General features: G+C 50.0%; 6 protein-coding genes across 6 annotated transcripts; 4 read left to right on the forward strand and 2 right to left on the reverse strand.

The window, feature by feature from the left end:
* Window positions 1–361: 361 nt before the first annotated feature.
* UCRPA7_8488 (putative proline permease protein) lies at window positions 362–2,257 on the forward strand (the record flags this gene model as incomplete). Its single annotated transcript, XM_007921001.1, has 4 exons — window positions 362–1,104; window positions 1,152–1,463; window positions 1,526–1,584; window positions 1,668–2,257. 4 exons carry the CDS (start codon window positions 362–364, stop codon window positions 2,255–2,257), a joined length of 1,704 nt encoding a protein of 567 aa, XP_007919192.1.
* A 4,671-nt stretch (window positions 2,258–6,928) lies between these two features.
* UCRPA7_8489 (hypothetical protein) lies at window positions 6,929–7,698 on the reverse strand (the record flags this gene model as incomplete). The annotated part of the gene is made up of 2 exons (XM_007921002.1): window positions 6,929–7,210; window positions 7,348–7,698. The coding sequence occupies 2 exons, from the start codon at window positions 7,696–7,698 to the stop codon at window positions 6,929–6,931; spliced, it is 633 nt and encodes a 210-aa protein (XP_007919193.1).
* Window positions 7,699–14,700: 7,002 nt separating this feature from the next.
* UCRPA7_8490 (putative dna-directed rna polymerase iii subunit rpc6 protein) lies at window positions 14,701–15,882 on the forward strand (the record flags this gene model as incomplete). Its single annotated transcript, XM_007921003.1, has 1 exon — window positions 14,701–15,882. One exon carries the CDS (start codon window positions 14,701–14,703, stop codon window positions 15,880–15,882), a length of 1,182 nt encoding a protein of 393 aa, XP_007919194.1.
* Window positions 15,883–16,434: 552 nt separating this feature from the next.
* UCRPA7_8491 (putative peptidyl-prolyl cis-trans isomerase protein) lies at window positions 16,435–17,453 on the reverse strand (the record flags this gene model as incomplete). Its single annotated transcript, XM_007921004.1, has 5 exons — window positions 16,435–16,621; window positions 16,726–16,832; window positions 16,894–17,063; window positions 17,283–17,350; window positions 17,443–17,453. 5 exons carry the CDS (start codon window positions 17,451–17,453, stop codon window positions 16,435–16,437), a joined length of 543 nt encoding a protein of 180 aa, XP_007919195.1.
* A 1,791-nt stretch (window positions 17,454–19,244) lies between these two features.
* Window positions 19,245–21,006, forward strand: UCRPA7_8492 (putative golgi to endosome transport protein; the record flags this gene model as incomplete). The annotated part of the gene is made up of 4 exons (XM_007921005.1): window positions 19,245–19,326; window positions 19,385–19,416; window positions 19,475–19,554; window positions 19,605–21,006. The coding sequence occupies 4 exons, from the start codon at window positions 19,245–19,247 to the stop codon at window positions 21,004–21,006; spliced, it is 1,596 nt and encodes a 531-aa protein (XP_007919196.1).
* Window positions 21,007–22,436: 1,430 nt separating this feature from the next.
* Window positions 22,437–23,187, forward strand: UCRPA7_8493 (hypothetical protein; the record flags this gene model as incomplete). The annotated part of the gene is made up of 2 exons (XM_007921006.1): window positions 22,437–22,601; window positions 22,657–23,187. 2 exons carry the CDS (start codon window positions 22,437–22,439, stop codon window positions 23,185–23,187), a joined length of 696 nt encoding a protein of 231 aa, XP_007919197.1.
* Between the last annotated feature and the right edge of the window lie 969 nt (window positions 23,188–24,156).

The following is a 24,156-nucleotide window of genomic DNA, read 5'->3' on the forward strand; positions in this document are numbered from 1 at the left end:
CACTCAGGTGATGATCCCACTCGCAATTGCCTGTTGGAGCTCTACGCCATGGCGGCTTATCGTCGGCTGCCAAGTCAAGCCAGGGCGCTGGCTCACTGGGAGACTCAAGTGCACTGAACATCCAGGGATCGGTCCGGTGTCTCGCCACTTACTCCGCGCCAAGACTTTCTTATCTGCCGTCTTACATGCGGAAAACTACACATGTTTGCAGGGGTGCAATGCAGAGATATCCCCACTGCTGGGTCTGTCATGGCCTGCAGATTGTCTTCAAAAGAGCGTCGATCCCTCGACCTTTTCTCGGATTCTCGAACATTGATCAGTTGCCTAGAATATTGACCCTCAGTAAGAGATATCTGTGAAAATGGGCTCTTCTATAGACGGCGGCGAGTCAAAAGTGGCTGGTTCCGGGTCGGCAACCGGTGCTGACCTGCAATCCGGTGACATCAAGCCGGCCTACGGCGGCACTACCACCGAGCGTCGCGCCGCGTACGAAACCAAGCGTGGTCTGTCACCTCGTCACGTCCAGCTTATGACTATTGGGGGCTCAATTGGTACGGGTCTTTTTGTTGGAATTGGCGGAGTTCTTTCTCAGGCTGGGCCATTGTCGCTGCTTCTGGGTTATCTCTTTTGGGGAATTCTGTTCATCTGGCCATGCTACCTGTGCATGGCTGAGCTGATGGCTTACCTCCCTCTTCGAGGCACTGTCTTTGAACTGGCTTCAAGATTTGTTGATCCCGCTTTGGGATTTGCAATGGGATGGACCTACTTCTTCGCCGGGGCCATGCTTGTCTGTGTCGAATATTCTGCTGTCGCAACTGTCATGCAATATTGGAATACTAGCGTCAACCCTGCTGTGTGGATTGCCATGGCCATGGTTGTGTGCATTGCTCTCAATGTTGTGGCGGTGAAGTGGTACGGCGAGTCGGAGTTCATCATGGCCTCCCTCAAGGTGCTTCTTCTGATCGGTCTCGTCCTCATCACCCTCATCACTATGTGCGGCGGAAATCCCAAGCATGATGCCTACGGATTTACACATTGGAAACATGGAAACTATATGCATTCATATTACGCGAGCGGCGGAACGGGTCGCTTCTTGGGATGGTGGTAAGTCACACAACCTGATTTTGCATGCCGTTTTCTAAACTTTCCAGGTCGGTCGTTATCTACGCTGGATTCACCATTGCTGGCCCCGATATGCTCTGTCTCTCGGCCGGCGAGATCCAAAACCCACGTCACACCATTCCCCGAGTGGCGAGACTTGTGTTCTATCGACTGGTTGGCTTCTATGTCATCGGTGTCTTCGCAGTCGGCATCATCTGCTCTAGCCGTGACGAGCACTTGCTAGGTGCTATCGAGAACGGAGAGCCCGGCTCAGCTGCCTCACCATGGGTCATTGGCATTACCAACCTGGGTATTCACGGCTTGCCAGGTTTGATCAACTTCCTCATCCTGATGTCCGGATGGTAAGCAGCCCTAAAAGGCATTGCATATGACAATGATCCAGATTGCTGATTTTCTGATACAGGTCCTGCGGAAATGCGTACCTTTATTCTTCTTCTAGAACACTATACGGTCTAGCTCGAGGTAAGACTAGTACCTTGTCAGATCCGAGTTACTTCGGATCTAGTCATCTTCTCCGCAAATAAACTCAACTAATGTCTGCCTAGATGGCCAAGCACCACGGTTCCTGCTCAAGTGCACCAAGTCCGGTGTTCCGATCTACTGCGTTTTGACAGTGTCCCTTATTTGCTGCATCACCTTCCTAGTTTCGTCAAATTCCGCCGTCGAGGTTTTCTATTGGTTCGTCGGGCTGACAACCACCGCCCTCATCATGACTTACACCATGATGCTGATGACATTCTTGGGCTGGTACCGAGCTCGCAAGGCCCAGCCGGATGTCGCTCCGGACTCAGTGTTGCCATATGTGGCACCCTGGTCACCCTGGACTGCTTACTTCGGCACCTTCCTCGGATGGCTCACCATGATCTTCATCGGTTACGACTACTTCGTTCCGTGGGATACCCAGGGCTTCATCACCAGCTATTTTGCGCTCGCATTCGGTCCGTTTATGTACGTGTTCTGGAAAGTCGTCAAGAGAACCAAGTTCGTCGATCCCCGCTACGCAGACCTCATCGGCGGAAAAGCGGAGATCGATGAAGAATGCAGGATCTGGGAGGAGGGTGGTCTGGAGGAGAATGTAAAGAGGCGTCTGCAGGAGATGAATGTGTTCAGGAGAACTTGGGAGAGGATTTGGTGATCTTGTTAAAGGAGACTTGGATGCCGCATTTGTGTAGAGGCGGCTCTGACCATGACATCACTCACAGTCATGCTAAGTTGATAGATTTTGTGGCTAGAATAGGCACCTGTGAAAAAGAGAAATACATAAATAGCATATTGAACTATAAAGAGTGACTAGTCCTAGCATCTTTTTCCAAAGAGTAGACAATATACTGTTCCACGCCACGACCTAGGTAAATTGCGAACTCTCACTTCAGTGGCCCTTGCAAGCCACCCGGCACCGCTCTACTCAAGCACGCCGAGGGACGACGAAAGAAGAAGGGCCAGTGTAGACCTCGTGAGCGCCACTGGCATCAGTAACAATAGTGAAATCGCTTGGGGGAAACACCTTGTCCCCACTGACGGACGATCCCGGAGTGTGGACATCGGTAATCACCAGTCGGTATGTCGTAGCAATGTGTTGGAAGACGAAGACGACAGCTGGATCAGAGCACGAAATGATTCCACTAGTCGTCCCAAACGTTGTGCCAGTCGTCGTGCTGCCAGCACAGGTGAGGACTGCAGAGGATGGTGCCTCGACGAGGTTGAAAGACCAACTGTGATGTTGTCAGTTTAGTTGCTGGCTATAGGAGGCTAATTAAGCCGCAGTGTTGTGTACCTGCATCCCGTGTTGTCACCCCTGCAGCCAGCAGAAAAGTTTGTTACATCAAACTCCGTGACGTCTCGCTGTACAAGTGGAGTAGCGGAGACCAATGACAAAAATGCCAAGGCGGAAATTGTAGCAAGCTTCATTTCGACACTAAGATCACAAAAAAAGTTTCAGGGTCTTGTAGTCTGCTATTGAACTGAACAGTCTGTAGAATTCTTCTGCAAAGAGATGCCCGCCTTTTATAATCAAATATCATAGCCTCCACATCATCTTGGATTCAAAATATCAATCCAGGCACATTTGTGAAGGATCAATTTGTGACAACACAATACACGCTTGGTCATCCACAAAGAGAAGGTTGCAATGTCAGCTTACAGGCGTCGGATACTTAAGTTGTATAGACTTTATTGACTTGTGTAACTATTCATCCTGAACGGAAACTGCAACTGGTCGGAATTGACGGTCCGAGTAGGATTTTAGGTCTGACAGGGCTTTCAAAAACCACAAAGATTCATAACTTGGGTCTGAAGCTCAGAGTCTGTACGTTCCAAGAGGCAATTGGCTTCACTTATCACCTAATTGGTGGACCCTAACGTTCCAAATAAGCCACTTTCTTGGTCAGCGCTCGGAGAACAATTATCAACATCACTCATACTTCACAACACGAACTGCACGCCGAGGCAACTGCGCGTGATCAATTACATAGCCTATGATTGAGAGTCATGACGGGTGTACGCCGTTTGGATTCTACGGGTGTGGCTTTGTGCAACCCCCTATCACGTCTTTTGAAAGACAGTCAAGCTTAGTCTCAGCGAGTGCTCCTGCCATGGAGAGGTCATTGAGTAACTCCAAAGAACTGTTATGGACGGGAGACGCGGCGAAGCTTGGAACTTCGTGACACATGGTTATTATGTCATTCATGTTGCTTAATGACCCTTGATAATGTCTGCCGCTTTCTCCGCAACAGCGTAGACTGAGGACATAATATTGCCGCGTGGGACTAACGGAAATATACTAGCGTCAACAATACGAAGGTTCTCAGTGCCGTATACGAGAAGCTCTTCATTCACAACGCCCCCATTTTCTCTTGGCAACATAGCTGCCGTACCACAGCAGTGATATGTAGTAGTGGCTGTATCAAGGACATATTTCTTAGCCCCTTCAAGATTTTCAATCTCGAAGGCGTCCGGGTGATTGCGCTTGCCGTCGGGTTTGAAGAAGGGCGCTAGCTCCTTTGTCTGACGCAGCTTCTCTAGACCTTGGACGTGACGAGCCATGATCTCAAGATCAGCAGGGTGCGAAAAGTAGCGTGGGTCGATCAGAGGCACTGCATCGACATCGGCCGAAGAAATATGAGTAGCTCCGCGTGAAAATGGATGTGACTGTGAGCAGCCTAAACTCGCAAAGTTCTCAGGCAGCAACTGATCTCCCACGAAGCTCTTAGCACTCTCGTGTAGGTTTGCTTGTGCAAGGAACATAAACCATGCAGCAGAGCATTCATCAGGACTGTCAAGTATAGAGCGAATGACGTTGTAATACTCGGCGTTCTTTGAATCGGGGGGATAGTTGTTTAGCAGCTCAGACTGGTCTGAGCCAGGAGTGGGCATGAAAGCGTGAGACTGTACTCCACCGATAGTCAGTGGGCCGGCTTGGTGCTCAACATAGAGCTTCTGGGCGAGTGCCAAAGCCTCTGGTTCCTGACGCATCAAAGGATCCCCAGTAATAACACCTTCAACCACCTCATAGCTGACTCCTGTCATCAGGTGATCCTGCAAATTCTCCCCAACCCCTGGGAGGTCTATAGATATTGGTATTCCGTATTGCTCTAATACCTTCTTGCTGCCTATTCCTGAAAGCTCTAGCAATTTTGGAGTATTGAAAGTTCCGGCTGCAAGAATGACTTCATTCACTGCGGTATATGTCTGAACCTGGTCCTCAAACGAGACTTCCACACCAGTTGCTCTCAACCCGGTATTTGTATTGGCGAATAGGATCTTGTGAACTTTCGCTCTCGTTAATACTTTGACATTGGACCTTTGTAGAGCTGGCACACCATACGCCGAGCCGGCGTAGCTTCGAGTTTTGGTGACTGGGTCAACAGTTGCGACATTGCTATAACCACCTAATGACTTTCCCGAGAATGGATCTAGAAAAGTGTGAGCTTCCATAGGTAAGAGTTCTTGATCACACGACAAAGAGATCAAGCATCATTACTTACCGCCACTCGTCAGCTTGTTCGAGCCACGAAAGGCGTCAATCCATGCTTTGCACAATGGATTTTGGAGAATTCCGGGAAAAGAAACCTGAAGAGGACCGGATGTGCCCCTGAATTCCTCATTAATCCAGTCGATGCCCAGGTGGTCGAGCGTTGCCTGGTCTTTCGGAGGTAGGAGTGTGTATGACTTTTTATAGTAAGGAGCAAGCCTTGCCCAATTCCACCCTGGATTTCCGAGTTTTTCCCAGGCGTCAATATCAACTTGAGCGGGCGCTATAAAGGCTTGACCGTTGATAGCAGACGATCCTCCAAAGGCCTTTCCTTGCGGAAGTCTAACCGAACGCCCATGCAAGCCTGACTGAGAAACAGAGTAGTATTGCCAATCGGCTTCAGATCCCATCAAAGTTGTCCATAGGGCAGGAATATTCACTCGAGGATCAGCACTCAAATCATTACCAGCCTCCAACACCAAAACTTGAACACCTGGGTCTTCAGACAAACGGTTGGCGACAACAAGGCCAGCGGTACCACCACCAATAACTATATAGTTGGGGGATTCCGAAGTAGCCATAGATTTTACTTGTGCTATTACATGCATAGATTGAAACAAAACAGAACAGCGACTTGAAGTGTGCGGCGAGAGGAACGGCGCATCCATATTTATGGAGTTACTCGAACTGGGCCGCAGGCTAATGAACAAAGCACCGCCACAGTCCAGAAACAGTTAATCGTAAAATACCATTCCAGTTCATCGGCTTACTAAAGTGGACCTCGCTGTCATGTTCGATTCGTGAATTTGCCGTAATGTTTCTTACACTATTCACATATTAGACAATCATTGCATTGGCCATTTCATTCCTAGAACATGATAATGAGGTTCAGATTTGCTTTTGTATAATTACGCCACGATTTGGGTAGTTATTCACAAGCGCTCATTAAAACCCACGCCATGTACACTTACTTCATATAAATATGAGGGTTAATGAGTCGTAGCATGTGTGGACCCTAACGATAATGCCTTGTCCCAGACCTGGACCGTGTGTTCCCAAATTTTCTCTGGCCAACCACGCTGTTGGTATTTCGTCAGTACATTGTTATCGGGAACAATATCATTGAGTCGGTTGGTACGCCACGAGCCTGGGTGATGTGTCTCGCTGGGTGAGATAGAATGCCTGCCTTTCGCCAGCCTCCGCAACAGCCATGCCTGTGTAACGGATTATCCAGTTCTAGTTCCCCCGCCGGGGTATATTGCTTCAACCGCGGCTGCCTGTCACACAGCGAGCTGGAAGCGGGACAAGGTCCAGAGATTGAAAGAGAAATGGGAACGGGAAAGACAGACTTAAGTATTTACAACACCTCATATTACGATTATATAGTAGGCTGAATGAACCCTGGAAGGTATACTTGTGGAGGATCCTGCTCACAACATTCCTCATGGATTCCTGCTTTCTTTTCCTCGATACTGTACATAGTGCGCTGAGGACGCCAGAAAGAAAACGACGATTGAAGCGACGGGCTCATGTCTGGCCACGCACGTCCAGTCGAGATGAAACAGTATGCCTGCCCTCCCGTTTTCCCCTCTCCAGAGAAGGCCAGATTCCCTAAAGATTATAAGACTTTAGCTGGGTGAGAACTTGTGCTAATATCACAAAATCATTGCTCTTTATGTTTGATGAGGGCTGAATCGGTTGATCCATCTAGCTGGCCCAGAGTGACTCCGCCTGTTGGATAAATGCTTCTCACTTTCGTCTCTTCCGCGAGGTCTGTTACTCAAAGTCGCCATCTGCAGCATCCGTGCGTGCCAAGCAAATCTCCTCCTCGCGCAACTAGCGGGCCTCATCATCGGGGAGGATACAGTCTGGCGGCGTTGGCGAGCGCTTGCGCCGAAACGTCTGGTGCTTGGCCTGGAAGCCGGCGTGGGGCTCGGAGTCCTCCCTCCATGCATGAAACCGGCACGCCTTGTCTAGTATCTTGCAAAGCCTGTCGTAGGTGATGGCAATCTGAATCGCGTCGAGGTCTGGGGTTTTGGGGCCTGTGGCAATATCTTGGAGTGAAAGGCGGAGCTCGTGGTCTGGGTTGCAGGGTGCGCCGCTGGCATCTCGGAAGGGCTAATTGGAAAGATAAAAGGATGCTTGTTAGCTTCTCGAACTAGCACATCTCTTCGCGATTCTCCATTTTCCTCCTTGCTTCAATTGTTCATCTCCTGGGTGGTGGGGCGGGGGAATTAATGCAGGTAGAAACATACCTTTGATGCGATAACCTCGACTGCCTCAAAGGTATCCTGGACCGGAGCACCGTCTTCAATAGCATTTACAGCTTTCCACAAGGATAAAGTCGAGGGGTATCGAGATTTATAGTCAATATTGATGCCGATGAAGGTCTTGGTGTTGACGCCCGAGCGTTCCATATAACCCTCTGCAATCTTTGCAAAATTGCCTGGATTCTGTGAGAAGGCGACCTCGAAGATTAGCGCCGGGTATTTTGTGTTGGGGCTTTGGAACTGGCCGTCGGGTTGCCGTTGCGCCTTGATCTGTGCAGCCGCTTTGACATCGACGCCGTTACGATCTTTGTCATATCGAATACGAGATGTTGACATGTCGGCGATGCTGCTGGCAAAATCTCGGGCTCGCTCTGGAACCGCATCGCGAGAGGACTCGGCTATAACCCGCAGTTTGACCATGATCTCATCCGCCAGCCCAGAACAGAAACCGGCATGCACCGGAGCAGTCATTCGAATATGGAGCAAGCCAGGACCTGGATCATAGTCGTATCTGAAAATCACTTGGTCAACCCATAAGCTAGGTCCCCAAGGCAAATAATCGGGAAATATCAAGGACTCGAGGCGGTGGCGGGCATTATGATTGGAGGGGTGTCAGCAGGGCACTGAACGCTGAGAGAAGGATGGGAAGACGAAGGTATGGAGTAAAAGAGCATACCGTAGTTTATTTTGGACATAGTAATCCAGCGACGGATGACGCGACTCGAGCTCTTGAAATAACTTGAGCAAGCATTCCGGGGAGACCAAGATAGGCGTGGAAGGATTGGCAAATGGTGAAGGATTGAGATTGTGAAAGTCGCGGTATCCTCTCAGCAATTCGACCAGAGAAGCAAGGTCAGGCTCTCGCAGGTTTATGGAGGATGCGACGGGCAGTAATGCAGAGTCTGTTTCCTCTGCTAGTTCGGAGGCAGGGACGCGGAGACGCTTAGAGCTCAACACCGAGCTAGATGCCTGAGGATGAACGTTGATGTTGATATTGATATTGCTACTGCTACTGCCGGTGGCGACCTCGCTATCAGTATTGGCGATGAGGTCGACACTTTGTGCCCTCGACGGGAGAGTGAGTTCAGGCTTTAGAGGGGAATGCTGCCTACTCTTATCCTGTACCTTGATTAAGGCCGACGGTGTGAAGTAGCTGGGGTTATTACTAACAACTGGAATAGAAGAACTGGATGATGACAGTGGTAGTGGTGAGAGACGTTCTGCTCATTTTCTCGCCAGATGCAAGAAGGCGAGTCGCTTTCCAAGGCTCTCGCTTGGACTTGGACGCTCGAGTATTCTGAGTATTTCACATCTGTTGAATCCCACGTATCTGCATCCACATCCGCCAGATGATTTCCTGATGCCATCACCATCTTGTTCCGGCTGGCTGGGCTGTGTCGAAGTCGAAGTCGAATTGTATGCTTTTAACAGGTTTCGCTGCCTTTTGTCGCTTTGTTGTATGTCGTCAAAGATTCACAAGACGCGAAGCTCGCGACCACCCACACTATCAGAAACCAAAGTCCCGTGACCTCAACCGTGACTTCTCCTACCTTAGGATGGGGATATATCATATGTTTATTTCAATGATTGTAGCCTCTTTTCCTTTCAAACAATAGTTTGTTTATTCTTATTTCAATTTCATTTTTATTGGCTTGACTAAAGTTTGCATTTCCTTGAGTAAAACAGAGTAAAGCAGAGCAAAGTAGAGAAGGCTGGCTTGTAAGGTAGGAGTATATAGTAACAGTCTTTAGAAATAGCCTTTGGAGAGGGATATAGGGCATTTAAAGGCGATCTCTATAATCAATTGTGATAGCGAAATGCTTGAGGACAGCGCGAACCTGAGACTGATGGGAGGGAGGAGTTCGAGGTTCTGGAGCCTTGTGGTCGAAGGATTTTGTATAGAAAATCATATGTTTGCTCAATTGCTTGCTTGCTTGACGTTGAAGCCAGTAGTAGGCAAGGTAATTAATGGATTGATTCGCACATAGAAGTGTCAAAAATGAAATGATGGGCCTATGCACACTTTGATAGAGCCTAAGAGACATGACTAGAAAAGAAGATCTCAAACGAAGCATATCAAGAAAGAACGGGAATAGAACGAGTAGCTATGATATCGTAAATAGATTTTGGTAAGATATCACTTTATAACTATTAATAATTGTTGATAGATTTATATCATTATTATTTGCTCTACACTTATCCGTTTTAGCTACGAACGCACGTCATTATAGTCTGATACAAAACTATATACGACCAATGGCGATTATAGACTCTTTAAAAAGTCGTCGAACTCGTTTGCTTCCTGCATAAATGACAACTCTATACCCAGCACGTAGCTGCACACCGCCTCACTCATATCCCGTGGGCTTCGGAAATCTCTGCCACGCCATCTGAGCGAAGGTTGCATGTCCCATCGACGACATGCCTGTCTCCCTAGGATCATCCCCAATAATATTTATCGGAAATACAACCTCCAGAGGCTTTATACTGTCAAGGTACTTTAGTTGTTCGTCTGTCAAGCGGATACTTAGAGCCTTGATATTGTCATTCAGCTGTTCAACCGTTCGTCCTCCGATAAGTGGGAAGACATTCCTCGCCTTGCGCATCACATAAGCGATGGCAATTTGCTGAACACTGTCTATTCCATGTTCACTGGCAACCTTTTCAAGGGCGTCGCTCGCATTGCGTTCGATCTCGTTCTGTTCTGTTGTGTACATGGGTCGAAGTGTCTCCCCTGCTTGCTTGCGGTCTTCGATCTGCTTCTTGGATTGCAACTTTCCTGATGCAAAAATTCCCCAAGGGCAAAGAGCCATTCCAAAGTGACGAGCCATAGGAATAATGTCATGTTCGAAGTCCCGGCGTATCATGTTCCAGTTGCCTTGATAGACAGAAAACGGAGTCTTGCCGTGGGCTCGGGCATATGTATTAGCAGCCGATACTACCCATGCAGGCGTATTCGAGATTCCAAGGTAGAGCACTTTGCCTTGTTCGACAAGAATGTGGAGCGCATCCATTATCTCCTCGATCGAGGTAGTCCAGTCCCACAAATGGACATAAAGAAGATCGATATAAGTACTCTGTAATTTCCTGAGAGAGTCGTTGACAGAGATACACAGTGACTTCTTCGAATTGCCTGAATAATTAACACTCCTTCCTGGTCCTAGCTCCCATGACCGGTAATTCACTAAAAACATTCGAAGTTAGTAGCCATATTGCGGGACAACTTTGCTGTAAGTAGAGCCGCCTAGAGGAATTCCTGAATGCATCTTCCACAGTATTGAAAGGAATACTTGATCTAGATAGCAGAAATATGCAGGTTTCCATGGACCAAATGAACTTCAAGAAATGCTTACTGGTGAACTTTGTCGCAACAAACATGAGATCGCGATTTCCGCGAGCAGACATCCACTTGCCAATGAATTGTTCTGATTGCTCACTCTGGAAGTGATTCGAAGTATCTATGAAATTTCCGCCGGCATCATTATAAGCGTCGAGCAATTTAAAAGCTTGCTGCTCGTCGACAGAGCCCATACCCTCTGCCCAGGCTGTGCCAAAAGACATGCCACCCAATACGAGCGGCGAAACAAGAACGCCGGCTGTGCTAGAGAGGATGCGATACCGGCCTAATTCCGTCTTAGGCTGCGGACATGGTTTAAATAAATCGCGAGCAGACATGATGCAGCACACGGCAAGGGCGAAATGAGTCAATATAAAGTCCCAGAGATTGTTGTTAGATGGAGTTAGATGCTTATGAAGGACGACAGCTGTCCGATGAGGGCTACTATAGGGTCCTTTTATAGTGCTTCCGCCCATACCTTAGCTCCAACTCCGGCTCAGAGAGCTATACACGAAGTCATAAATTTCCTGTAATCCCACTCATTCAATTTCAAGCAGACCTCTCCTAAGTGTATGTATAACTTCCAAGTCACTAGCAAAGCCTGACAGGGATGTCAGACGACCACAGTAGCCGCACTAAATTCCCCGAAAACCCGAAATATGGATCAACCAGCTAGAGTATAATACGCTTGGTCATGGCCTATCAATATCAAACTACATTTCTAATCGAACTACATTTTCTAAACGGGCATAGACTAAGTCATACATATTACATTTATATCGAGGTACCTGACCTAATCAACCAATCTCAAGCTCAATCCTCATCTCCCCTCTCTTCTCCCGCCAGAAATTTGTAGCATCTAAAGCCTCAGGGCATCCTCTCATCAGCCAACCCCACTTTCTCAAGAAGCGAGGACTCATCTCCCAGCTTGCGGGGTCCCAGGACGATCCCCAAACGGACGCGGGAGCTGATATGCCATCGCTGTCTTCTGGCTGAGCAAGCTCACTAAAATCGCGGCACAAGTCCTCTTCATCTATCATTTCTGTCTGCAGGCCTAGAAGAATGTTATCTCTAATACCTGGGATTGGGACAAGATCGATCCATGGATGATGAATGACCGCCTTTTGCATGATCGTGGGACGAAGGGCCCCCGGCGCAGTGTTGGGATGACCAAACGCTACCGGAGCGACAGGGCCAATCAAATTGAAAGGAGAGATGCAGTCGCCGAGATACATCTCTTCAAAGCAGATACCTAAGAGGGTAGCGTTGTATGCAAGCGCATTCAGGAGATTTAGGCGTGATAATGTCGGTAGGTCATTTTGTCGCCGAATATCAAGGCTGTGACGCACAAGTGCATTTTGAACAAACTCGATTGCTTTTTCGCGGGTCTTGTGGCAACGTATGAGATGAACCCCTAGCAAGCTGGGGTCACTGTTCATAAGGGGCGCGCCTCGAGCACACCTTGAACCTCTCGATGGAGAAAGCTCTTCCCGCTTAGATGTCGCTATCGCCAATAATCCTGTTGGCGGTTTGTCTAGATTCTCGAGAGTAGCCATGCGTTGAGCGTGCTTCTTTTTCCCTACGACAAAAAGGTGTTAGATAGCTGGTGATAGGGCTGGGGGTGTCAGCACCGACGCTTTAACCTCTGGCTCAGACGATTCTGTCGCTTTCTCCGCTCTGCTGCGCTAGCTATGCCAGTCCAGTCATCTGTGGGATCCCATAATTCCGATAACTGAGACACCATGTTCGGCTATCTGAAGCAAAAAGCGGTTGTTGGAGTGATCCACGCACATGTGGTTGTAGGCGAGCTTCTTCAGTGTAGTCAAATTGGGGATCGAGGAGCTTATATGTAGCGTATGCAAAGTGCTGACACCCCTGTCTAGTGCCCACCGAAGCGAACCCAAGTCGGTCTAGAACCACTCTACCAACATCAAGCAATGGAATTTGCCGACTGGCACAGCGGCACTAGGAATACGTCACCCTCATGTTGCTGTGACGGGCATAGATTGAAGCAGAAGAAAGGCTGGTATTGTGATGGTATTGACAGTCAAACAAAGACTCCGATTTACTAAGCTCTTGTCCTTTTAGTTGTTAGCGTAAGTTCAAAGCTCACAAGTCCTCCCGGCTCTGTTTTTCGATAAGCTGACAATATGATACTCGTTGGCAATAAATAAACAATGAATTCGAAAATAGAGATAAATCCGCTAGATTTAACAGTCGTCTGCAATTCCTAGCGAAAGAGATGTCGGCTGTGCAGACAGTGGATACCCTAGCCCCCGAACAAAACAAGCTCAAATACTCCCTGGAGCAACGTTTTCCTCATCTTATCTTGTCAGTTTTTCTTGTGTTTGTCCCTGAATCAGCGACCAAACCTCCATTTCTTGCGATGCCACTCAATATCAATTTTCTTCTCGGACAGGACTGCCGCTTACAGTTTCAGACTTCGATCTCCAGAGTCCCCCACTTGATCAAACTTTGACTTTCAGTGAAACATTCAGTCATGTTTGCGGCCAATCAACAAAGCTAACATACTGCTGTCTTCGCCGTTTCGCCGTTCGGAATGTTATGTGAACGATTGATCTACCAAAAAGAGTTCGCGGGAGAGATGCTGTGATGGACGAAGCAATTATGATGTCTGTTTAGGTGAAGCTATCTAGGCATGGCAAATGATCCAATGAAAAGACTATTTGGGTAATAGTGCCATGCCACTCAACTTTAGCTAAGGGATCGGACTCCTTATGGTTTGTGAGGTTTTCACATTACGATAAACGAAAACAAATCTGGACCGTGCCTTATATATATTGCAGTCATCTAAAAATGAAGTAAAATTTCGTTTATTTATTTTGACCGACTGTAAAACCCTCATAGTCCGACCAAGATTATGTGGTGGCCTATCCTAGCGTTCAAAACTGTGAAGATATGAATTCGAACTTTGAAGAAAACATAAAGCTGTGCGAACGTATTGAGAAGGACGAAAGATTTATAAACCAGTACTAACCCCCTAGACATGTTTTACCACCAGGTCACTCTTCTAGACATATATAGCTGGATGTCTTCAGGAGGAGCAGTCTCTCTTTGTTCTACTCTCTACAAGGGAAAAAAAAGAGAAAAAAATAAGAACTTGCTTTAAAAGGAACGTCATGACAAGGAAGGACTTTATGTCGAGGATGTGCGACGAATCACATCTGATAACATTTTTCTCTAATGATACCAACGTCCGGCAACAGTCTACTAGACTAAGAAACAGCCACCACTAAACTTTGTTCAGATTTTCCTTGGGTTTGGGGGAACATTTTAGACCTTTGGACGAGATATTACCTCAATCTTTCATCTTTAGGGTAAATAGAGAAAATTGGAGAACGCTCGCTGATCTTACAAAATTGTTGCATTTTCGTCGCTCTCAATAATTTAAGTGATATTCAATACCTGATTACATCACATTAACATGATGAAATGACATGCGGTACAGCTGGTGAGTTGTGAATGGCGACCTTGTCAGTGTGCTGTCGCAGTAAAATAAGCAGGCGAATACTAAACGGATGGGTGTTGTTGAGCAGGTTGCGCTAGGGGTTCAGATCCCTGGAAATTAGTGCAATTGAACAGGGGTAACGGGCCGCATCAGGCGGTGAGAGTGCACTAAACTATAGATGGCGGCATAGCAACCGGCAGTATTTCGCGGGGTACAGTCATTTTTCGAAAGCCGCAAAAAAGTTTAGACGCTTGGTTGGTTACGACTCTCAACTTCAAGATATCTGCAACGACAATCAGCGCCCACCTGCGAACTCCTGCATTCAGCAGCCCGCGGACATGCGAGAGCGAATACTGATCTTACTCATGTGAATCTCCAATTCACTCTCTTTCCTCACCACCCACCTGCCCGCAGTTGAACGCCGCTGAGAGGGTAGCATCTGTTGCTGCATATACGGTTGACTCATTGCGACAAAACGGTTCCCTCTCGACAATAAATTTCCTCTAGCCGCGAAACCTCAACGATAACCACTATGGCCACGGTACACTCCTCTCCGTCGCTGGAGAGCGAGGACCGCTCCAAGTTCCAGCTGATCAAAGACTCGATCTACGACTCGTGCGTGGCCGGCGGGCCCGAGACAAAGCTGTACACGCAGCGCGACATCCTCGATTTCGGCATCATCCCCAACAACAGCGGCGAGACGCTCATGAAGGTGATCCAGGCACTGACGGCGGAGCGGCTGCTCATCGTCGTCAGCCTGCCCGGCGGCAACCTGGCGTGGAAGTGGCGCTCTGCCGAGGACGCCGGGCGCTACCGCAACCTGACGCAGGAGCAGTCGATGGTGTACGCCATGGTGGACGAGGCCGGCGCCGACGGCATTTGGTCGCGCACCGTCAAGGCCCGCCTCGGCATGCACGACAGCGTGCTCAAGCAAGCGTTGAAGTTCCTCGAGTCTAAAGGTTATATTAAGGATATGAAGAGCGTGGAGCACCCCAACAAGAAGATGTACATCAAGGCGGGCCTGCGGCCAAGCGATCGTGCAACGGGCGGGCCGTGGTACACGGACTCGGATCTGGACGAGGCGTTCATCTCGGAGCTGACCAAGGTCATTTTCGATTACATTACACAGAGGAGCACGTACACGAGTGTGCACCGGGAACACAAAGAGAAGCAGCCAAAGAAAGGCGTGCTGAAGGGAGATAAAGCGGATGCAAAGGGGAAGAAGCGCGCCGCCGAGGAAATCTCCACAGATGATGCTAGACCGACCCATGCGTCGAAGAAAGATGTCAAGAAGAAGACATTGGTGCCCCTGCCCGCGGGTTTCAACAATTACCCCACAGTACGCCAGATCGCCGAGCTGATATCATCCCACGGCATCACGAGCAATACTACACTATCAGAGGGGGATGTCCAGCAATTAGTCGATGTGCTGGTATGGGACAACCTTGTTGAGCCGATCCAGGTCGGCAAACGCCGTGGCTATCGGACAGTCAAAGCAGCCAAGGTCAACCCGATACCGTTGACCCAGTTCATGCGAAATGAGGGTGATGAGGACGACTTGGATCTACCCAGAGAGATGGGCGCTGCACCGAGCCAAAATGGCCTGACCGAGGCACCTTGTGGACGGTGTCCGGTCTTCGATCTATGTGAAGAGGGAGGGCCAGTGAGCCCTAGTAATTGCGTCTATTTCGAGCGCTGGCTAGGCTTGGACTGATGCATTGCGCAAATACGGAATTTGCGCGTGACGGACTTGCTCAGCAACCTTTGCGAACAGGAGATTTGCTCCGAGCTGTGACGGGAGGCCATGCAACTCATGCTGATACCTACTTTGTATTGATACCTGGAAAAGGCGTTCCGGAAGGCGTAACCTGAATTTAGAAAGCGAAAAAGTGGTCTAGAGACAACTATGGTTGAGAGCTGAAGTAGTAGTCTGTAGTGTAAGATGACATGAATAAGACCACGCTGACTAGTAGATTTCATGCTCTTTACTGCCGTCTCTAAAACGGGTTGTGAGTTAAGGACATCGATAATGCTTGGTTGAGCTTGAGGCGTTCAAAAAACTTTAGGGCGGAGGTATTCATGATTCACAAGCATATATACAGGATCATATGGTAAAAGACGAGATCCTTTTTGACCATGGTTGCTATCTAGCTATGGTAGAGTATCAGAGCGCACGCAACACGAGCCCGTAAATCCTCCGAGATTTTTCGTTCGCAGCATTGGTAGAAGTGTACCAAGGAAAGGCAAGCAATCGATGACCCCGCATTTACAGCTCACCAGAGTTGACAATGGTGGGCTTCTTGCTGTACTTGACGGCACCGCTGGCGGAGCCGGTGGCCTCGATGGCCTTGACAATTCTCAGACCCTCATCATCGGAAACCTCGCCGAAAACGACGTGGCGGCCGTCCAACCAGGAAGTGGGGACGGTGGTGATGAAGAATTGGGACCCGTTGCTGTAGGAACAATGTTAGCAATCAAGTCGATGATATGGCGGAGGCAAGTAATCGGCGAAATATGGAAATAATAGCTCTCAGAGGAATGGCAACTGGGAACTTACGTGTTGGGGCCGGCGTTGGCCATGGACAACAGACCGGGCTTAGTGTGCTTCTTCTCGAAGTTCTCATCAGCGAACTTCTCGCCGTAGATGGACTTGCCACCGGTGCCCTATGTCGCGTATTAGCATGGTGCGCAATTGATGCATTTCAGAAATTGGGGAATATCATACGTTGCCACGGGTGAAGTCACCACCCTGGAGCATGAACTCGGGGATGATGCGGTGGAAGGAGGAGCCCTTGTAGCCGAAGCCGGGCTTGCCAGTGCAGAGCTCACGGAAGTTTCGGGTGGTCTTGGGGACGATGCTGTCGTAGAGGTCGAAAGTGACACGGCCCTGCTGGACTATAGACATCGAGTGTTAGAACAAAGCTTCATCCAGGAGAGACGCGGGGCTGAAGTGTCATGCCATGATGAAAATTTTTGTGCGGGGCGGGGTAAAAGCAAAGCGTAAACGGTGATGACGAAGGAATCCCAACTGAGGAGGAAGGTGGGAGAGATGCAATGCTGATGGCGGAGGGGATGGGGGATGCTACGGAGTGATGGAATTGGATTGATGCTTACCCTTGACCTCGCGGGTAGGTCTGCCACCAGCGTCGAGGACGGGACCCTCCCACTCCAGGTCGAAGAAGCTGTGGTTGGAGGTTAGCAAGAGCTGCTATCGTGAAGCCATGACCTCATGATGATGAGGAGATGATGAGGAAGAGGAGGAGATGGCACTCACACTTTAGACATGATGGGCGATGTTGATGAGAATGCTCTGGATGAGATTCGGTTCGTGGATGATTGGAAAGGAGAAGCAGCAGCTGGCTTTGCGGGAGTTGGGAGAAGATGTAGGAAAGAAGACCGAGGGGCTGCTGAAACGAAGCAGTTATGGCGGGGTAGGAGGGGTCGCAGGATGCTTGGTCTGAAGGTGGCCATCTGCGGAAGAGAGGGGCAATGATGTTAGCGCTCAATTACCCAATGACAGCCTGCGACACGACAAAGAGCGGAGACCCGGAGTCACGTGCTGGGCGGGACCCGTTGCTGGGTCGCTGTCTCCCCTTTCGGATGAAGCGCAAAAGCGTGCTGAGAGCTCCACTGTTCCAGCCTTTGTTTCCACTGAGAGCTCCCTTAGCTTACAGTAGCAAGTGCCTAAGGCAAGGCAGGAACGAGGGAAGCTCCCTTCCCCTTCTGCCCGCTCCCGTCCCGAGATCTGAGCTCAGTGAATGGAAGGTACTTTGTGGCCACCAAGAAAGCTGCACACATTCACCTCAAAAGGCACCATCCACCATGGCAATTCCCGATAGCCAGTAGTGACTGACTGGATTTCGTAAGCAGCCAGATGGATGGAGTGCATCAATTGAAATGAATTGGACAGCCACCTTGCACACACCCACCACCAACCTCCCGCATGGTACCGCCGCGTTGCGTGGGGACTGCGCAGGGAGGAGCTGTGACAGGTACTTGACGGCCATGGAATCCATGCAAAGACAACAGATGGTTGCCAATGAGAACAATCCCGCACCAAGCTCACGCATGCATCTTGTCCGACTCCAAAGCCCGCCCAACTCCAGCTCAGCCACTGATCCGAACCCCGCTCAACACGTTCCTTGCCAATTGAGGGCATTGGGACGGGAGATGGGTGAGCATGGGATCGACGATTGTTGATGGGCCGGTGTGAGTAGCGAAGCCGGTTTTGAGATCGGAGACAGACGATGACGGTGTGCTGCGGGTTGTCTCGGCACAGCCCCCTAGAAGCTACACCGTCCAGAGCAGCAACGGGAGAGTGATGATTGGCAAGTACTCTTCATAATGAAGAAGATATCTGGCCAAGTTTTCCAAGGTGCCTTTCGGTAAGAGGAGCAATTGACTTCTCAGGGGCACCGAAGCTCCGGGTCGCATAGGTAAATGACACTGTAGAGTAAGAACGAACGTACCTTGAAGTAAAGAAATCCTTTGGAAAGAGTCTAGAGTACAGAGACAAAAAGAGAAGATACAATACAGCTTATAAGAACAAGATGAGATGAGATGCTTGGGAGGAGTCTGCTCTTGATGAGAGTCGGGATATGACAGCTGGAAAGTTTTCTAAGGAGGCCAGCTCTCAGACGTTGCTGCCTCAGGCTCTGGACCTGCTGTCTCGCTTGGATCCTATCACTTCTGCTGCAGGAATAATCTTAACAACCACCACACCTCGAGGCTTTAAGGTGAAGTCGAGTTTACATTATCTTAACGAGTAATATGCCGTTATATTTGATTGCTACATGGAATGGAAATATTCAACATTCCTGCATCAACCTTGGTTTTGTCTTGTCTGATAGCAAAATCACGTGCTTTGTCACGGACTTTGTTTGTGGGCCTCGCTAGAAAGGGGAGCTCTTGGCGGTGTTAGATCGCTAGCCCGATCGCATAGGCCATTTGGGCTCTGGTGTCCTCAGTAAATAGGTCGTGAAACCGTTCAAGAAGCCCCAGGTTGACAACCCAGGAGCTTCAAAAGAGCTTCGTGTCTATCCGTCTCTCGGCGACTATCATCGTCAATTCGAAAAGATGAATTTCGACAACCTAAAGGAACAGGTCTCCAACCTGACCTTGTATGATCTCAAGGCGGGAGTCCGGAAAGTCCAAAATGGTACGTAAGACGAAGGTGCGCAAGGCGAATCGGTCGGGGGCTGACGAATGTTGTTTAGCGGTGATGAACTATACCGAGATGGAAGCGAAGGTAAAGCTCAGTCATTGCTGATCACGATGTGCCCACAATGTTAATCAGTGATTTATAGGTGCGAGAGGCGACGAATAATGAGCCTTGGGGAGCGTCGTCAACACTGATGCAGGAGATCGCGAATGGCACGTTCAACTAGTAAGTTCTCATCATTCGGCCTATCGATTGCCCAATCTAACTCTCCAAAGTCAAACCCTCAATGAGATCATGCCCATGATCTATCGACGGTTCACAGAAAAGGCTGCCGAAGAGTGGCGGCAAATCTACAAAGCCCTCCAGCTTCTCGAATTCCTCATCAAACACGGTTCCGAGCGCGTTATCGATGATGCACGATCCCACCTGACACTACTAAAGATGCTCCGCCAATTCCATTTTATCGATCAGAATGGCAAAGACCAGGGCGTAAACGTCCGGAACCGAGCCAAGGAGCTTACCGAGCTGCTTAGCGACGTCGAGCGAATCCGCGCCGAACGGAAGAAGGCCCGCGCCAACAAGGCCAAATATACGGGTGTCGAGGGCGGAGCAAGCCTTGGAGGTGGCTTTTCGGGTGGCAGTGGCGGCCGTTACGGTGGTTTTGGCAGCGAGTCTGCTGGTGCCGGTGGAAGCAGCGCAAACTACGGCGGATACTCCGGTGGTGTTTACGGCGATGGTGGCGGCTTTGGGGGCCAGACAAGCGACTTCCGGGATACCAGTAGCCGCGCGGACAAATTCGAGGAATATGACGAGTTTGATGAGGGCGAGAAACCGGCTCCAGCACCTAAGAGCACTCGCTCGGAGCGGACGGAGAGAGTGGGCGTCAAGAGAACTACTGCCGAGCCATCAAAGAAGAAAGAGCCAGAGGTTGATTTGTTCTCTTTTGACGATCCAGTCCCATCTGCCTCAACTGCCGCACCTGCCGCGGCTCCTTCTAGCGGCTCAGGCTTGGCTGCTCTATCGAGTAGCGCAGACGATGACGAGTTCGATGACTTCCAGTCCGCAACTCCTGCAGCACAGCCGGTTGCTCCGCAGGCATCATTTGCCAGCCCTATCGCGCCGATGATTACATCAAACGCATCGGGTGCTCAGTTTGCTGCCCCCGCACCTGTATCTGCACCGAAGCAGGCGAACTTGAGCGACATGGTCGGCCTGTCATCTATTTCTCCTCCAGCAAGCTCCAACGCTACACCAGCGGCCAACTATTCCGCTTTCAGCACGCCTCTCACATCTAATCTATCATCTCCTGCAGCCCAAGCTCATAAGCCTGCTGGCTTTCAAACTTCGGCTCCGAACTACTTCCAGTCTGTTCCAGTACCACAGTCATCATCTGCCTCATTGTCAGGCATGGGCTCTCTCAAGCCAGCAGCCCCGGCCGGGGGCGCTGTTAAGCCCGCTTCCAGCGGCGGTGATGCTTTTGGAGCCCTGTGGGCCAGTGCAAGCGGCGGCATTAAGAAGACCAGCACACCAACTGCCGGACCAGCCCTCGGCCAGTTGGCCAAGGAAAAGAGCAGCGCCGGGATCTGGGGAGCACCAGCCGCTGGCTCGGCCACAAAGCCTGGAAACGCACAAGGAGGCTTGACTGGCAGCAATGGCTTAGATGATCTTCTTGGTTGAACTAAAATGACGCTACAATGTATAAATTGCTACGTAGTTGAAGTGACGGCATTCACGGCTAGATGTCTGTTGGTAGGCAGGCAGGCGTAGGGGCGTATACAAAATTGCAAATCATAAGCGTACATTTCGACCCAGACACATGAAGACGAGAAAACATGTGACTTCAACTTCACATGAGCAAAGAAAACTGCCAACTACACTGATCATGACGTATAGTGGTTCCATCTACAGATGTCATCGTACTTGTTTTCCATGCAACCGCCCAGCAGCACTGCCATGCGTCAAAGCTCAGAGTCAAACGCTCCAACCCACAAGGACGGCCAGCCAGGCCAGGATCATTTGGGATAGCACTGTGGGATAATAGAGCAATCACTCGTCCGGAAGCAATCCAAGCAGCCGCGGCGCTATCCTGCTCATCTCAACTCTGGCCGGCCAAGATCCCAACGACCTGGTCTCAGTTGCGGTTGGGACGTTTCACGCAAGACGCCAGCCCCGTTTGCGCGACAGTAGAAACCATCGCGTCTACCAAGAATCTTCCGATCTCGATGGCAGCCGTCTCATCCAGCCGCATGAATCAGCGGACGGCCGCGCTTAGCAGGCCCAGAGTGGAAAGACATGTGTGAATCTCGAGATGAGCGCTGATCCAATCATGGCCGTCTTGGGTGGCCGAGGTCTTTAGCGTCGTTTCTGCTGCCGCGGCGCTGGAGCCAGCGCTGTAAGCTGGTTGGCTGCACGCCTCGCATGGCGAGAACCACAGCCCAGCCCTACGATATGAGAAGCACCCCATCGCTCAAGCTAAACAGACGAGGATACCAAAATACTTTGCCTGGAACATCGCGGCTGCTCGCTTGTTTAACCGCCATGTATCAAGCCGGCGTATGCCAGGTACGACGGCTTGGTTCGAGTGTTGATTGGGTGCCTCACCGTGGCCTATTCTTTTCTCAGGCTACTAGTACAAGGTAACACCCTAGACCGACTGGCTCTGTCTCATTCTCCAGCAGGCGCCCGGTAGGCCAACAAAGAAGCCGTCATTGTGAGTATCAGATATAGTTGGTCGCTGTGTGACAATGGAAAGCAAGGACTGCTATGAATAGGTTGGTGTGAATAAGACATATAAGGCCAAAGATCTTCGCCCTACAGAAAGTTGGGTTTTCAGCAAGACTCTCATTCATTCAACGAAAACTACAGTCCTTTTCCTTGGGGTTTTTTATTTCCTATATCTCTCTCTTTTCTTGGGTTATCGGCGATTTCCTTTTCTTTCTGCTTTCCTTCACTTCAAGCAGTAAGGGTAATTCTATTCCTGCCAATCTACGTAACGACCAAGACGACTTTTGTCACCTCACGACCGTATCTTTCGAAGAACAACCAGTTGATCTGTACTTTGATCATTTCAATCATTTTACGACTATAACAGACCACCTGCAGTAAACATGGGAATTAAGGACCATGGATACTATGGCTACGCCTTTGTCGGCGCTCGGCCACTTCAATTCGTTTCTCTTGTTGCTGTACTCGGCCTGGTAGCCAACTTCATCTCCCTCATTGCTCGAGTCAAGCAAAAGGCCCCCCAAGAGCTGGTCGCAACGCTCGTTATTGTATGGTTCATTTATTTGCGACGAGTCTCTCCTCATCTTGCTAACATGATTTCAGACATGCATTTCCGTCCTATGGACACTTCTCTCGTTCACGGCCTATCATGACACCCATATCCCATATATCGTGACGGCCGTGGTAGACCTTCTCTTCCTCATTCCCTTCATTGTCATCGCAGTCGTGCTAGGCCAGCCACTCTCCTACACAACATGCTCGGAGCTTCCCAAGCACGCCAAGCAGAACAGCTACCTAGCAGTGCCGCTGACTACCAAGAACAATGGTGCCGTCAGCTATGTCTTCTTCGTTGGCGGCGAGCAGACCACCTGTTACGAGATCATGGCTGTCTGGGGTCTCATGATTGCCCTCTGCGTACTGTTCGCTATCAGTGCCATCGCGGCCGGCTTCCTGTTCCTCGGCAAGAGGCGTGCCACGGCGGCAGCAGCAGCAGAGGCTGACTTCGAGATGGCGCCTAAGGCGTGGTCTGATTCCGCCAGCTTTCCACCGCCACCCAGCGAGTCCGGCAGCTATGTGCCTCCGCTGTACAGCCGTCCTGCTACTCCGGCAGGTGGACCGCGCTACGACGCATAGGGATTCGGGGCGCCGCGACGAGGAGGAGGTCTAGATAGCAGTAGCAACTTCGAAGGGACGGGGCCGGCCACTACATCATCACTACCTTATCCACCATCATTGCCCGACACTGACAGATCGTTACGTGCACCACCGGCGGCCCGGCTGGCGAAGAGGACCTCGCAGACCTCACTCGGCACCCGGACCATGGTGCACGTAAACAACACCCTGGTTAGTGGTAATGGAGTTGGTATCGATGACAACCGTGGCACGATTCCCATCGCCCTCTCGACAACTCCGCTATCTCCCCCTCCTCCCGTCGCAGCGCCCAATCCTCAGCCGTTGACCGCGGCTGTAACGAAGCGATCGCGATTCCAAGAAGTACGGCGCAGCCTGTGGCCGATCCCAGCTGGGTCGCCCCTGCCGCCGGAGAACCCGACCATTGAGGTCCTCCCGCCGACTCCAGGCCTGCCGGAAGAGAGAACTTTGGCACGGTCGAAAACGAAGCGTAAGACCATTCTTGAGCGCATCGAAGGCTGGTGGGACCTTGGTCTCGTGCGCATGGACACTGTTAGGGGACGCAAACAGCCGTTCCCGAGCAGCCGACGAGAGAAACAGAGTGACGATGATGCAGCCACCCTCGTTTGATATGGAAACGTTTGCAGTTCCGCTAAGCTTGATTGGTGAAGTACATTGACTGGAAGAGTAATCTAATAGACTGGCCTCATTCGCAGGCATAATGATCAAATATCTCAAAAAATGGACGAATCTCTTTGGTCTTGGTTGGGTTTGGGACGGAACTATTAAAAATTAGATTGGACCACACACAATACAAAAAAAAGTGTACACAGGATTTCCACGTCCTCAACCTACTTTATTGCTTGATAGTGACATCTGCTGAGGAGATACACGGGTTTCCCTCTAAGCCTCACAGGCGAACCTGTCCTGTCGCAGAGATCTTCGGGCAGTCAAAGCCGGCAACTAAGTACT

The sequence above is a fragment of the Phaeoacremonium minimum genome, assembly GCF_000392275.1.
Source record: "Phaeoacremonium minimum UCRPA7 unplaced genomic scaffold PA7_03_scaffold_597, whole genome shotgun sequence".
Taxonomy (NCBI): domain Eukaryota; kingdom Fungi; phylum Ascomycota; class Sordariomycetes; order Togniniales; family Togniniaceae; genus Phaeoacremonium; species Phaeoacremonium minimum.